At 32.3% G+C, this 15,983-nt stretch overlaps 2 protein-coding genes and 1 long non-coding RNA gene across 13 annotated transcripts in view; 2 read left to right on the plus strand and 1 right to left on the minus strand.

Moving 5' to 3' along the window:
- LOC148613497 (ralBP1-associated Eps domain-containing protein 1-like) overlaps window positions 1-8,284 on the plus strand; it is a 54,957-nt gene extending 46,673 nt beyond the window's left edge. For all 5 annotated transcript variants that reach the window (XM_088586814.1, XM_088586818.1, XM_088586817.1 and 2 more), the window contains one exon: window positions 879-8,284. In XM_088586814.1, coding sequence (XP_088442940.1) covers window positions 879-1,050 — 172 coding nt within the window. In that variant the 3' untranslated portion in view covers window positions 1,051-8,284. The remainder of the gene's footprint in view (window positions 1-878) is intronic.
- On the minus strand, window positions 8,268-15,978 carry LOC148613498 (uncharacterized). Its single transcript, XR_015923363.1, has 3 exons — window positions 15,531-15,978; window positions 11,459-12,305; window positions 8,268-9,859 (listed from the first exon to the last, which is right to left on the minus strand). It is a non-coding gene; the product is annotated as an uncharacterized LOC148613498 (long non-coding RNA).
- The window catches only part of LOC148613499 (uncharacterized), a 35,360-nt gene continuing 34,322 nt past the window's right edge, over window positions 14,946-15,983 (plus strand). For 2 of the 7 annotated variants that reach the window (XM_088586808.1, XM_088586805.1), the window contains exon 1: window positions 14,946-15,270. In XM_088586808.1, the coding sequence (XP_088442934.1) occupies window positions 15,231-15,270 (40 nt within the window). In that variant the 5' untranslated portion in view covers window positions 14,946-15,230. The remainder of the gene's footprint in view (window positions 15,271-15,983) is intronic. The other 5 variants (XM_088586809.1, XM_088586804.1, XM_088586807.1 and 2 more) reach the window with 5 other exon arrangements.

A 15,983-nucleotide genomic window follows, 5' to 3' on the forward strand; every position in this document is an offset into this window, starting at 1 on the left:
TTTCCCCTGTATTGGTAATGTTGGGAATATGTGAAACTACAATTTACGTATATATTTCCAACTGAATGGTCCAGTTATTATAAATTTTAACTAAAATAAATAACATTATGCCAGGATCTGGACAAAGCACTCCCCAGACAAATGCCCTCTAGATAAAACCCCCCCCCCCCCCCCCCCACCATGAGCAATTATTTTATCAATTATGAATAATATTTCTATTAGTACTGAAAGTGTAAAATTTGAAATTTAATTTCTATAGTGTTTCTTTTTAAAACAATATTTTTTCAATGAAATGATAACAGTTGTCAAATATACATTCTTTAAAAAGGAAATGTATATAAAAACAAACATTTTGTTTTCTTTTTAAAAAGTGTATTACTGGCAGCTTTTCTTATTTCGTTGATGAAATTTCAAATGATTCTGGTAATAAGAAATACAATATTAAATATAAACGAAATACCCTTGAAAAAAAATACACTGGACCATTTTATTACACAACAGAAACTTCCTAAATATACTAATTAGAATTGAAAAAAAAATACACAAACAAAACAAATGAAAATTAAAAAAAAAAAACATTTAATACAAACAAAAACTTCCTAAACACACTAAACAGAATTAAAAATACACAAATCAAATGCGATACCAATATAAAAGGAACAGTCACAACAAAAGAAAAAAGAACAAAAAATACAAAAAAAAACCTAACAAACAAATAAATATGTATATTTACTTTAACATTAAGCTTATTATAAGATGGGAGGCTTTTATCCAGGGGGCTTATGTCCTAGACCCCATTATGTCCTATATATCAAAATTAGCTGTGGTAACTGTGTTGATATGTTTTCTGATGTTATATTTAGTATTATCTTTTTCAGACAAGTGAGTAGAGACAAAAAAGACTTACAAATGGCGATACGGACTCATAAAGAAAGGAATTCCATGTTAGAACGATTAAGTAGTGAATTAAATCAAGAACTACAAGAAGTGATGGAACAGCGAATAGCTCTAGAAATTCAGTTGGAACACTTAAAACCAGTCTACAGCTAACATTCTGTGTACTGGTAACTTTCCCCTCATTAATTGCTTGGGATTCAGTTTCTGATCTGATCCCCTATTTGATTAGTGCTTTTTCAAACCAGTTAGCAGCTTCAACTGGTGTGAACTAGTACCCTGTGATATCCAGCCCTGTATAGGTAATAGGTAACAGAGAATATGTGCCCTGACAGGAAAGGACAGACCGATCCAACTGTAATATTCATTGTTTCATAAAATAATTTTGATACAGCAAGTAAAGTAGATAACTTCAGAGAAGATGTGCTCTGACAATATAGAAGTTTTTTGTTTGTCAACATGAACTTGTGGATCGTTACGGTGTTATCAGCTGCACCATGGAAACTGATTTGTTCAAAGTGTCATAGCTGTCCATTTCTCTTTCGTTTACCCTGGACTTGACTTTTTATAAGCAACACAGCAGGTGTTTCTAGAAAAGCAGAGGACTCTTACCCTACTGGTACACCTGGTCCATGCTCAGAGTTGCTCATTTACTTTTATTACTTTAATTTGTATGTATTTTTTCAGTTATATTATGTTCTTTGATGTGTATGTCTGTTTTCCATGTCTGGTCTTTGTCCCTGGATTACATTCTTTTAATTTCCACAAGAATCTAGGTTCCTTCGATTACTCTTTAGGAAATAGAGCTGGTTTCACTTGAATGGCAATCAACTGATAAACTTCCTTAGGTAGTAAACTGGTTAATTGACAAAGAGACTTTAATTTTCTATCAAACATAAAAGAAAATGCATATAAAATGATAGAAAATTTTAATCTCCGTGTTAATTGTTCAGTTAACTACCTTTTAACATTAAGACATTGCTGCTCGGACGTTAAACCCCAACAAACAAACAAACAAACATTTAAACAGGTAATAGTCTTCCAATTAATGGAAGACTAATTCTATTCTCTGAAGTTAACTATATTACTCTCTGTAATTTTGAATTATTATTACTAAAGTTACAAGTCAGCAATACGTTGAGAAATGCCAAAAAATTATCAAAATATGATTGTGAATTTTCATGATTTTAAGTGATATTTGATAAAATTATCTGCAATGTAGTAATAGCTGTACTACAGTATGGCGATTGTAAATTTTGTCAGTTTTAATTTTAACAGGTGCGAAGTGGTGCACAGAGTTAATATTTCCTGGAATTTGTTTTGTCATTTTTAAACAGACCATAAAAATACAATGAGAAAATTATCCACTTTATGGTAGTTTCAGCTAATTTTTTTTTTAAGTGCTTGAGTTCAATTTAATTCCGCCATGTTTATGACCTAGGGAGATTTCTATACTTTGTAAAATGTTGTTTCATTAGGTTGCCCAAAGGTTTATTTCTCAACTGGAGATAACTCACAACAAGATGAAACCATGTTTGTATGTTCAGTACCAGTTTTTTTAAGACTCGGGCTGTGGGTGAAACATGGTCAGAAAATATCACTTAATACAAACTTGCGAAGTTACTAAGTAATGTATGTATATTAGACTGACAACTCTATCGAAAAGTATATTTTTTTCCCTTCTTAAACTTTGTAGAGTTCAAATAGTGGTAATTTGGATTAGAGAAGACCTCTTTGGGGGAAAATATACCATCAGGCTCACGTTTTTTTTTTATACAAGTTCAGAAAAGGACAATTTCATCTGCAGGTTAAATATAGGTTATCCTTCAGAAATGATTGCTTTAAATTATTTGATATAGATTGGTACTAGTAATTTTTTTTGTTTTTTTTTTGTGTTCAAAGATGTCTTAGAAGAAAGTTCAATTGGTAGTTTAATTTGAATAGCTTCCCCTTTACAGCTCATTTTTCTGAAATCAATATTTTCATCCCCCCAAAAAGGAAGAGCATTTCAAATGGGTAAAGGGTAATTTCTGTGATGAATATGAACCATTGAATAGATAGTTGTATCGTTGGCATTGTTGCCAATGAGTAAAAGTAATGGAATCTTACAGCTTGTAGTAGTTGACACATGTAGATTTATTTTTTTATGAATGACACTGCAGCCTGTTGGACTGAATCATTTCCACTGCTCCTCTTTTCATACCTTATGTGGTGGAAGAGATGATTTTGAATAGGGGAGGACCAGATGTCAATTCTCCTCAAAATTCTTAGCTTCTTGATGATTGATGGATAAAAATGATATTTATTGGACACATTAGCAGAGCCTGTAAACAGTGTAAGTTTATAAAATAACAATTGGGGTTAACTTTTTATCATTAAGCATAATAATCAAGATCCCTGTTGGTTTTCATGATGATCGGTCAAAGGACAATGTCATAGAGTCAAAGGTCAATGTTATAGAGTCAAAATGATATATGTTCAGAAGTTGCATTATTTAACATTGTCTTGGTCTTTTAGAATTTGTCCCCCAAATTCTTTGTCAAGGAGTTGCCATGTCAAAATCCACCAGGCTGTATTGTAAGGAAAGTCGGCATTCATGGTGCATGATATATGTCATTCTGAAGTACTAAATTTGTTTCTTTTATGATAAATTGATTAACATATCACGATATTTTACCTCATTGTTAGGATAAATTAGCATTTTATAGTTATTTCTAATGTTTTGCCAAATATAAACTATAAACTAAACTTCTTTGATATTTTTGGTAACTTTGTATTGTGCTTTTGAAAAGAGATGTAACTTTTCAATTCTAAGGGCTTCGAATATATAATGCTTATTTTATCATAAGATACCACAAAAAACACTTAAAAGTGTGTGCATAAGCGCCTTCCCAAATACTTCCATAGTATATAAACAAAATCCCCCTTATTGGTTGTTATAACTAGTTTTAGTGTGTCTGCCAATTGGTAGAAATTTATCTACACATTTTCTCCATGACTAGTAGACAGATTTCTGTTAAAATAGGCAAAATTCCACATTTATTTATTACTTAGATCAGCTTTTTATGGTGAGAACTAATGTTTGTAGTGATGTAAAGTAACAAGTTTGAATATCACTAACTTTTTTTGACAATTTATTTATTTATTTTTTTTTTTTTTGGTCTATGAAAGTAGAAAAATTAGTTTGTGGATACTTTTTTCAATTTTATTTCCAAAACAATTAAGAAACTAATATGGATTTATATTTTTCATCCTTCAAACAAAACAGCCTGCTTTATGACAGTCTATGTGTAGTTAAGTGCTGGAATCTTTAAGAATCAGACAAAATTGAAAAGTAATGAGTCATGCTCAGAAAAAAAAAAAACATATTACGTTGACAATGTGGGCTGATAGGTTATGGTCTATTGACAAGGAATTGACAGTTCATTTGTCTGAGAAGTGTCAGCAGAAGCAGAAAAGCCAGTTCAAAGTTATAATAGAATGTTAGGGGGAAAATCAGTCATCTCCCTTTAATAATGAAATTGCAGTGCATTTCATATGATTTATACCTCAAATTACTGAAACTTAAAATGGAAATGAATGCCATTTCTGTATTTCAGATGAGATTTTGAGTAAGATTTCATGGAAAACTTTTGTATTTTTTCCTCCATGATTCACCCACTGCCTGATTCTTACAGAAAATAGCACTTAATCATTCCAAATTTATTATGTTTTTGTTTTCCAATGAAATTTCATGATTTCATGGGCATTAACTCAATAATTCAGTAAGGAGAATTCTGTCAGAAGTTCTGTGTGCATGCCATTTCAATGCAATACTGTACATAATATTATTTTTGTAGATTTCTAGAATTCTTCGAAAGTGAAGATTTTATTACTGCTGTTAACCCATATTTTTAGCTCAATTGGACCAAAAGTCCCAGTGAGCTTATGCCATAACTCTTCTTCCATCTTCCATAAACTTTTCACATTTTATTCAACTACATCAAAACCCCTCAACCAATTTTAACCAAACTTGGTAAAAATGATGTATGCATGAGCCTTTACAAAAGATCCACTTTTGGTTCCGCTTTATTAAACAAGATGGCTGCCAGAGGCCATTTAAGCTTCTGATTGGTCAAATTTCAAAGATCAACTCCTTGATAGGGTAAATGAGCTCAATGCTGTCTACAAACCATCTACTTTTTGTGTGGCTCAGGTGGCTAAACAAGTGGCTGTCGCCACTCAAAGTTATCATTGAAACCCTATGGGGAAAAACATTTTGTCTTATATCTTTGGTTTTTCTAAGCCATTAGTGACCAAACTTGACAGAAATAATGGACAGCTTTCACAACAAGATGGCCACCAGAGACCATTTAAGCTTTAAATAATCAAATGATAAGATCTCCAGGTGAGCGGTTCAGGCTCTTTAGAGCCTCTAGTTTCTAATTACCCAGAGAAGTTGTCAGGTATATTGATACGACCAGTAGTCTTCTTGTCTGTCCTCTCAATATTTTTTTTAATTATGTTAATTTCAAAATCATGTCATAATAGTACCATGGACGGTATTGATTGTTTTAATGTTTAAATCAAGAAAGCTGTTGTCCACAACTCACATTTTCACTTATGTGAATATGCCTATATGCTAAAAAAAACACATCTTGTTTCTGAAAAGGGATGATGTGCAAATGCATTTTCACATTGTTTTTACAGTAGAGATTTTATTTTTGTTGAGATTTCACTATACTGGTGCTTTCCATTCCAAAACAAACTTGGTTACTATCATCATTAACTTTTCAATAACTGTTTTAAACTCCCAGATAGTTTGATTAAAGCAATTTTTTTTAAGTACATGTAAATCTAATTTGCAGCATTTGTTCAATATTTTGATCTGTTTTTAATGCATTCCATTAGTTTTTTTTTTCTTGTTTTGACCTTTCTTATACTGCCTTATTCATTAATGTGTCACCGTGATAAGTTGCTTAGCTTATTACTGCGATGTAATAATATATTTTTTCATTTTGGGAGAGAGGGATTTTTCCAGCAAAGTGGTGATGCAAACTGTAGGTTTAATCAATCATATTGGCCAAATATGAATAGTTGTTGAAATCATGTTGATGAATTGAAATATTTTTAACCAACTTATTTTCAGCATTGATTTTTGTTTCGCTAATTTTGTGAGTAAGAAAAAATTGTGACAATAATAACAGCCAATATTTCCATTTATTATGAATAACAAGCAGCAGTAGATGTTAGTATGTGAGTCACTAAAAATAAATAGCAGTGAATTTGAATTGATATCATAAAATGACAAAATATAGATTCTCGTTCAGAAATGAGTGGCCTAAACTATTTCTGCACTTGTGATTTTCAACGTGAGCTTAGCAAGCATGTTAAAATCTTAATTTTACAATAGAGAGTTTAAGTCAAGCATAAGCTTAAGGAGAATGGGTTTCTCCAATAAAATCTGTAGAAATCTAGGAAAATGTAAAATGGTGGGAAAACTCTGGCAGAAATTTAATCACCACCAGGTGGTTGAAAAATCACATGCATTTTTTAATCAACAGCTTAGAATGGAAGAAATAGATATCCACTAAAATAAGTTGGTTTACAGGACTACTTTTGTTGTTGATATTAGTTTTATTATGTATCCTGTATTGCATAAAATACTTGTTTATAAATTCATTGTAGTAGTTGTTGATATAAATTTTGAATTATTGTGCAATTTTAATATTATAAATGTTCAACTTCAGTTTGAATTGCCATCTATGAAAGTTACCATATAAGTTTGTATGAGGTTTTCAGTTGAAATTGAAATCTGCAAGATAAATTAGATAAGCAACCACACCGGTGTTTACAAATACAAGTTCCCAGTCAATAATAAACATTCAGAATTTATGCTGATATTTCAGCTTCTCCTATTTTAAGAAATTTATCCCTTTTCAGTACTTTTTAGCTTACATTTCTTCAGAGGTTGAATTCTGTAGTTTTTTGCCAATATGACAGGTCTGAACAGTTTTCTTCAGTTTTAGGAGCAGTTAATTCAGAAATTATTCCAACATTCATACCATAAACAAAGCAGTGGATGGCTCATTGACAAAAGTATGTGTTTATCATAGCCCAAATAATTTTGTCCCATTCTATTTCGGATTCCTTTCTTCAATTCCTATATTGTGGAGATATTAATATTTATGGGTGTCACTTTCCATTTCTTTACAAAATTTTACGAAGTCTTAGATTTCATTTGTAATTTAAACCACTCAAACATTGAAATGTAGTGTTTTTGAAAAGTCAGACACAATTTGTTGGTCTAAGTTGATACTTTCACAAATTGTAACCTTTTTATTGTGACCTATTTCAAACCCAGTTTTTCTTGCCATAGGTTTGTTGAAAAAGGTAGGTTTAATTGAGTGGTAAATATACATAATGATTGCTATAATTTCTGAATTAAGTGATTGTTATTAGAACAATGAATAAGAACTACTGAATGACAAATCTTTCATTGATCTTGATTGGCTGGGGCCCATGTGTCCTTGTATGTTTACTACTGTATGCAATTTTGGTTTGTATCTTGACCACACAATTATGATTCAGTTATCTTTACAGAACAAATCTCCTAATAAAATAGATTGGTTTCATACCATTTAATTATTTTTACCATTTGTTGGGCGTTATGTTTTTGATTAGAGACAGCCACAGGTATTAGTTATCATATGAAATTAGAAATTCCTACTCCTTAACATTTTGTTAAACTGGTTCTTTCATAAAAAAATTCTGTAGAATGAACCCAGGCTATATACTTGGTAAAGGATAGAGTCTTGATGATCCGGGCTAATTATATCAGGAAATCATTCTTTTCTGGTTAACTCTCTGCATAAACGCTAAGGGTGTGAATGTTGAAACATCATAAAATATACTAATGGATCACATTGTTCTACTGGTTTTTACTGTTCCTAAGAGTCCCCTCAAAACATCACATGCAATTGTACTTTACTTTATTGTTTTCTTTTCCATTGCCTAAGTACTACACTGGCTTGCTTAATCTGGTGATATAAAGTTAAAATAGCAGTATATGATCTATGGAATCATCACAGAATTTGTTGTACAAATAGGATGACCAGCAATTAAAAGTGAACATTTGTTTTTACTTGGAACCCAAGTCCTCACTTCAGCTGTACTGTACACATCAATCATGGCATGCTTGAAATTAAGTACTGTTAGCAGGGTGTGCTGTAAATCATGGCATGATTAAATTTAAATATTGTATTAGGAAATGGGCATGTTTTTAATTATTGTTATGATTTCTATACTGGTATTAAAATTGTACTAAATTATATACCTATTTAAAAAAAAAACAGATTGTTACAACCAGTATTTATAGTATGGTCAACAATAAAATTGCTTATATATGATATATATGTTTAATTCATTTGCCCTCTCCAAGGTTCCACTGCCTCTCAGGGCTGAAGGGTTGTGTGTCTGATTCCTAGACCAGTGTAGTCATGCAAGTTTTTATACCCTACCAAAATATATGTGATATTCTCCAAGAAGTTGCCTGATTGTCTATTTGTCCCCTGATGGTTTCAAGATGAAAACTTCAGAAGGTTTTTAAGGATCTTTGTATAGTTATTGTGTATCATAAAATACAGATTGAGTTCAAATTTCAATTACAAATTAGTTATGACCATTTAAAGTTGTTTTTACCCCAAAAATGTGTTTGCAACATAACACATATCATTTAATGGCCCATTATTGATGCCATATTTTTAGCCTGCATAGAACTAATATGGGGATTTTTTATTTGTGTGGAAAAACATTGCTGCTGTTACTAAAAATAGAACATAGGGGTCAGACAGTGGTTTTTCGCATATATGTGCAAAACCATTAGGTTTAGCTAAATTCTGTGTAAAGCATGATGAAATCTTTCACTGGTCAAATATTGGTTTTAATTCATTTAGCCATGTCGGAGTTATTGCCCTTTTTCAAAGAGTTTTGCTATTTTTTAATGTTATTTCTTTAACAAATCTTCTCCTATGACATTATTTGATCAATAATTTGATCTGTCAATAATAGAACAGATGTGGGAATTTTTGATCCCTCGAAAAACATGGCCACTGTTACTAAAAATAGAACATAGGGGTCAGACAGTATTTTTCGCATATATCTCCAAAACCAAAAATATCTTGAAATATCTTATATTCCCACCCATTAGAGCAGGGGCTATTTACTGCATGCAGTCCGTTACACTTTTTTCGTAATAGACTTCCCAGCTTCTACTGGAGGGTATGCTTAGATATTTGGTATATTGCGTTATTGTGATGACTTGTACCGTGTCTCTTCTTTCCAGGTTCATTGTTCATCTACTTCCTGGTTACCGATCGACTTCGTATTTTTAGGTGCTGCATAATGAAAATTTTCGTAACGGATTTCGCCGCTTCTATCGAAGGGAATGCGTAGATATTTGGTATACTGCCTTCTCATGGTCACTTGTACCACGTCTGCCCTATTCAGGTTCGTCGCTCATCTACTTCATGTTTACCGATCGACTTGGTAGTATTTTAGATGCTACCTAATGGGATTCGTAACAGCTTTATCTGCTTCTACTAGAGATAATGCTTAGATATTTGATATATTGCTTTCTCATGATGACTTGTACCTAGTCCCTCCTTTTCGGGTTAGTCGCTCATGCTCATCCACTTCCTGTTACCGATCGACCTGATAGTTTTTAGGTGCTGCATAATGGAGATTTTTGTAACATATTACTCAGCTTCTATTGCAGGGAATGCTAAAGTCTCTTTCCCAGCTTTGACTTAAATGGTTGAATGGTGATATTCTTAGCACTACGTAGCGTTCAACATCTTGTTATATTTATAGTCGTTCAATAGTGAGCTGATTGTTTTGATCCCTGCTTGATGAGTTGGATAGTAATCTTCATGTTTGTCTATACTGTTCTGTTTGTGGTAATATTAACCAAATAACTCAACTAAATCTAAAAAAGAACTCATATGAACAATCAGTTTACAGAGTTAAAAAGAACTTACAACTTGATTTGAATAAAAGTTAATTAAATAAACCGAAGGATTTCAATGCATGTGATTTTTCTGTGGGCATATTTTAAATTTTAAAACTGTTGTGTATACTCTTTGTGTCTCTCGGCGCGTTTTTTCTAGAAAAGCAAAGGTCGCTTACCCTACCAAGGCAACTGGTCCATGCTCCCAGTTTTTCACTGAGTCCGAGTTACTCATTAACTTTTGTTGCTTTATACGTATTATTTTGGTTACGTTACGTTCTTTCTTGCGCGTGTCTGGACTTTGTCCCTGGATTACCTTCTTTTGATATCCGCTAGAATTAACCTTGATTTCCTTGATTACTCTTTCTAGATCACATTGATAAATGCATTTTTGTACATTGGTAAAAGTGTATCAAATCTAAATTTCACAGAGTTTTGGCTTCTTGAGTCTAAACTTTAGTGTAAATTGCATATGGACCTAGACATTTTATTCAGGATTTCACTTTATGGGTGTCAATATAATTATAAAGACTGAAGAAAGGACGCAAGAACATATTTTAAAAAATAAAGATTTTATGCAAAATCAAACTTTCCCAATTTCCACTTCTGAATTACAATCTTTGTAATCCCTTGATTTGTTTAGCTTCCCGAATTGAAATAATAAAAAAACTTGAAAAATAAAAGTTAAAATGAGGTAGATAAAATACGTATTGTGCTTTTTAAATGCCGTGTAAATCACCCTTCCCACTTATCTGAGCCCTATATTGATAGGATCTAACAGATTAATAAAAAATATAGAAATACATCCATGAATATAATCGATGAAAACCTGGTAATATAATTTTTACATCCGCGTCCTAACATTCAGAGTTGTTTGAACTTGTCAATTTTCCCTATTTATGTTTGTGGCTATTGATATGTATATATTCAACAATATTTATACGTTTAAAAGTCGCGCACGATTTATATCCACTTGTAATTGTAGGTATGCTAACAGGATTTCAAATGAGTGTTCTGTAAAGCAGTCCGTTCTCATACCAAAGTCGCGGTTCACATGCATGTTTTGGTCCAATTGTGTAACAATCGCAGAGTATCATTTAACATTTTATAATATACTTTGAAAAACTGGCATTCTGAATGAAAAAGCACATATTTTTTTGTGTTATAGCAAGATCGTATATAGCAAAAACGTTTTTGGTGACAAGTACTATGTGCTATATAACTGAAGAATCAGCTTTTAAGTTTTCTGATCAAATGAGCGAAAAGAAATTTGTATCAAAGCACGGGTTACTAAGTTAGTTTTAATTCATTTAATGGAATGCCATATCTTTATGCGGACTAGTGCATCAATCCTTGACTAATATCAAACTTATGGGATCTTTACAATTCAATACCATCCATTCATGGGTCAGTGATCCCCTTTATGATGAGATTGAATATATCCTCGCCGATTTATCGAACTGTACCATTGATGTAGTCGATTTCTGATTAGTTCAGTGTCAAATTTCTAATTGGATAAAAGGCTAATTAAATCTTAATGATGTATGGTTTAATATAAATTTGATATAAATGTGTTACCTTGGATGTGACTTCTAGCTTCAGTTTTTGTAGGAGTTTGAATTACCACCTGGAATATTTTAAGGTAGGTAAACATTAGATGTTATCTTCACATTAGTGGCTTTCATTTTTACGTCTTCCATCAAATGTTTCGTTTGGTCGGTAAATGGCCTAGGAAAAGTACGAAGACATGGCGATATGATAACTGGAGATAAAAGAAAAACAATGTTTTACTCATTCTTGAACACATATTTCTATTGTCATTTCTCAGACCCCTCACTCATTCTATTCTCAAGTAATTCTGTTTAAAAGCTGTTATGCATACTCTTCCAAATGTCTATTCTTACTCGGTCCGTGCTAAAGGCCGTAGATCATTGTTTGTTATCATCTTATTTTACACCACGATTAGCATACTCCCACTACCAGCGGATCCATTTTTTCGCAGGTCAGGCTGGGTGTAAATAGAATTAAGGACACAACGAAGCGATGCAATATTTTTGTGGGAAATCAAGATTCCATGCCAAACAAAAAAGCAATTACATCTCAGTGAAATTCAAATTATATATTCGGTGTTCCAGTACTGGACCAGATCGTATGGGCTATGACTAGACTCATCAATATAGGCCCATATACACATGCATATATATATTCCTATCAATTTTAAATTAAATTGTTTACTTTTAACAAATAAACTGTTTATTCTGCAAACTCTTAGGGTCATTGTAAACAGTCATCTTGTGGTATAACCATCACGTTTGATCCTTTGCGGGGCAAATGTTCAATTCTTGAACAAGTAGAGAGTTGTCCCGAGCTGGCAGAGTTCCGTTTGTTTATTACACCACTAAAATAACTTCCCCTGTCAAACTCACTGGAAATAAATTGTAAAATATCCGATAAAAATCGTTGGTGTAGAAGTCACTTTATACAATCAGGACTTTAAAAGATAGGGTAAATATTTTTCTTTCCAACATATACTATATGGATTTTAACTTTATTTTAGAGGACTCTTTTGTGCTTTAAAATATATTAAAAGCTTTGAATAATTGTTTAAATTCTCTATTATTCAGTTGTTCCTCTCTCTTATCACCGCGTTAGATCGACTTAATCTTCTTCATTCAGAGTTTATAAGCTATTTCAATAGGAACCTAGAAAGTCAAATTAAATGGCACCGGTTTTGATTACGTGTAGCGCCCCATTGTTTTAGAATGGAGCTGTGTCTAAGAATAATAAATTAACGGGAAATTTGAGGTCAGTGCATTTTTATTATTACATCATGAATAATTCACAATGATCTGTTTTGTTTATTCCTTTGTTTAAACTGATTCCTTTGTTTAAATTGATATATATATATATATATATTTACCTTGAACATTTTACAGATTTTTGACAAATGCAAATGTTCTTTAGAGAATTACAATTGTAAAATAAGTATTTATACTAATATATTACTCTGCTATGAAATAATATCCTGAATACAATTAAGAATACCTCTTGCTGTTTCCTAATAACTTATTTTAATATCATCAATCAAGCATTGAAACAATTTAATAAAGTAGTAAAAATAATATCCTCCGGAAATAAATGTGAAATTATGTCCATATGATCAGATTTCTTCCGGATAGTATTATGCCTTACATATCATATTCTGTCTTACATGTTTCACTGGACATATGGCATCACCCGACGGTGACCTGGACATTTTCTTCAAATACAGAAAAAATATAGTCGAGTTTATTGAAACCCTTTTAAAATATCTATATTAATTCAAATAAAATATTAAGCCTGGGGCATTAGGACAAGTATAGCACGATATTTCTTGGTCTTGGGAATACGTAAAAAATATCCGAGTCCTTTTGATGCGTAGATAAACTAACCTTGGTCTCTTGCAATCTTTGTTTGGTTAAGGTTGGTCTTTTTGACATTATTATTCAACAGAGCTATTAGATATAAGTGGTATAGCTAACTAAAATCGAAATCTACGAAATCTAGATTTTATCAAAATGTGCATTCTTAGGCACTGTTTCAAATGTGAATATTTCTTCACAAAAGGCCTGCATTTAAAACTCCAGTCGTGATTGAATACCAAACAGAAGCCACAGTGGCTTGGTTGCGTGCCATGTGTGACACAAACACAAGTTCTGTATATAAAATATAAAAAAAATATGTAGTATTTAAACTACATTTACAAGAGCTATTTTCTGTTTACATACATTAAAGTCTGCACTTATATCAAACTTAATTATTACGTTAGTAACATCAGCCATATTCTTCGTGTTCTGAAGTTATTTCATGCTGGGTTTCTGTTCACTACGAACCTGTGTGAAACAATAACCTCTTCAATTCGAAAAAACCTGCAGGTCCAATAAAGATAAGTCCCAATGTTTTTGGTTAAACAGTCTCCTGCTGCCCTGTGCTTAACTGGCACTGCCCACCTCTCTTCCAGATAATTTTGATCCGTTTGTTCTCTTAATTTTCTATCTGCCCCCTTTATTTCTTTAATGTTTATACTGTCCGTATACTGTACATACTTAACTTTAAGGCTAAATTATATTTATACTTTCCAGCAATTTCACATTGAAGTTTTAATTCTGTGATCGGCAAACCCACGACTAATTTATTCGTTTACAATAAAGCTGGAAAGACCAGGTCAGTGAACCTGTTTCCAACAAAAACCAGCCAGACTCATTCTTTCCATATTACTTTCGAACGATTCTATTGAGCACTTCTGGGGTGGTTACATTATACAATGATATCTTAATTACTTAAAAACAGAAACCTGTCAAAATCAAACATATTCTGCAAATCCTTAAAAAAGTGACTAACGTTAGCAACCTGTATAATATAGACACCTGCATAAACCGAACTAAAATCAATAGTGCTCCGTACAGAAATGTTTATGAACGGCTCCTCCCCTCTCTATAAGGAGACACGTATTCACTGTATGGTCTGTTCGGCTTATATAACCGATGCATATATAGTTGTCGTTACTATTTTACTAAAGTCAAAATTTAAACTAATTTCATGGGAAACTCTCCATGTCAGACCAAATCATCCATAGATCTAGCTGCCACTCTTTAAACTTTAGAGCAACTATGAAAAATTTAGATTTATCTGATCCGAGACACTGAACTCAGATTTTTCGTCATAATCACTGCCAAAACGTTTGATGTAAATTTATAGATTTGGTGTGTACGTGTATATTCATAATGGGGATAAAACTCGTTAACGAAATTCGAAACTGTTTAGTTTGGCTGACAGTGGAATGATTTAAGAAGTAATAAATGTACTGTTGATTACATTATTAAAATCCCCAGAAATTAAAATGAATTTTTAAATTGGACATACAAAAGTGACTGATTATAGGTAGGAGCATAAACTTGAACTGATTTCTAAATACCAATAACAGTCCACGAGTATCATGAAAAGTGTAAATATTGAATCAGGGATATCGTTTTAATAATTTACCATTTAAGATAATTGTGAAAATTCAACTTGTTGGACTTTTTCCTTTTCTATCTTGCGGATTTGTTCCCCCTGGACAGTGTGTTCTATTTGAAAATATCGTGAACTATAGGATATCGGAGATAGTGGAATGTGAAAACCAATATATTGACAAATTTATCCGGAATATTTGAAAGTGCCGATCACATAGTAATAATGTTGATACATTGGCGTTACTCTTCTAAAATGACGTAAATGCTCCCGTTGATTTTGGGTTCCTTAAAAACATAAAAGATTTGTAAAGGATAAATGTTTGCTTTCTGAAATCGATGAATTTACTTTCCTGGGATTAATGATTACGATAGTGAAAATGGCTGAAGTTATGACGGCAGGTGAGTAATCGATATCACGATAGATTTCTGTCAATCAAAACATATTGTCATGAGTAGCTACATGAAAGTAATGGGTTCGACATCTTTTGGTTCGTCTTAAATAACCGGTCTTGGTTTAGACCATTCTCTCAGTCATTGTCAAATGTCGTATCTTGCCAGACCTCCTTCATGCATGAATTTTGTTGGTTGTTCTGTCAGGTTTCTCTTTTGGGTAATTGTTGGATTTCCCACCAACGTTACAGTTTTTAATATATATTTACCTTTATCCATGAAATCGATCTTTGGTACCAATTAAGTCAAGACTGTTGACAATAATTTTGGTCTGTATTGTGAAAACATCTTGTAAGTACCTGTATTCCATGCAAGAGCAAAACTGAAAAAAAAACGATAGTCAATATGAATTAATCGTACCAAAAATTTGAACGGAATAGATTCTTCGTAGACTCTCCAGAGCAACTCTGTTGTTCTGATTTTCTGAAATCTTAATCTCATTCCATATATGTTTTTCGACTAGGGCTTTCAAGAGAATCAAACTATTCGAAAGCTCGCCTCTGTAATATAGGTTCTCGATCTATGAGGTTTACACACTCACCCGGTTTATTCTGTAAGAATTTAAAGGTTTTATACCCGATTTAAAAATCAATCAATACGACATTGGTTCATAGGTGCAAAAAATACAATATACTACCTGGGAACCTTACGTGTATCTACCT

Source organism: Perna viridis, chromosome 6 (genome assembly GCF_037379345.1).
Source record: "Perna viridis isolate PV_CMFRI_1.1 ecotype Kerala chromosome 6, ASM3737934v1, whole genome shotgun sequence".
NCBI lineage: Eukaryota > Metazoa > Mollusca > Bivalvia > Mytilida > Mytilidae > Perna > Perna viridis.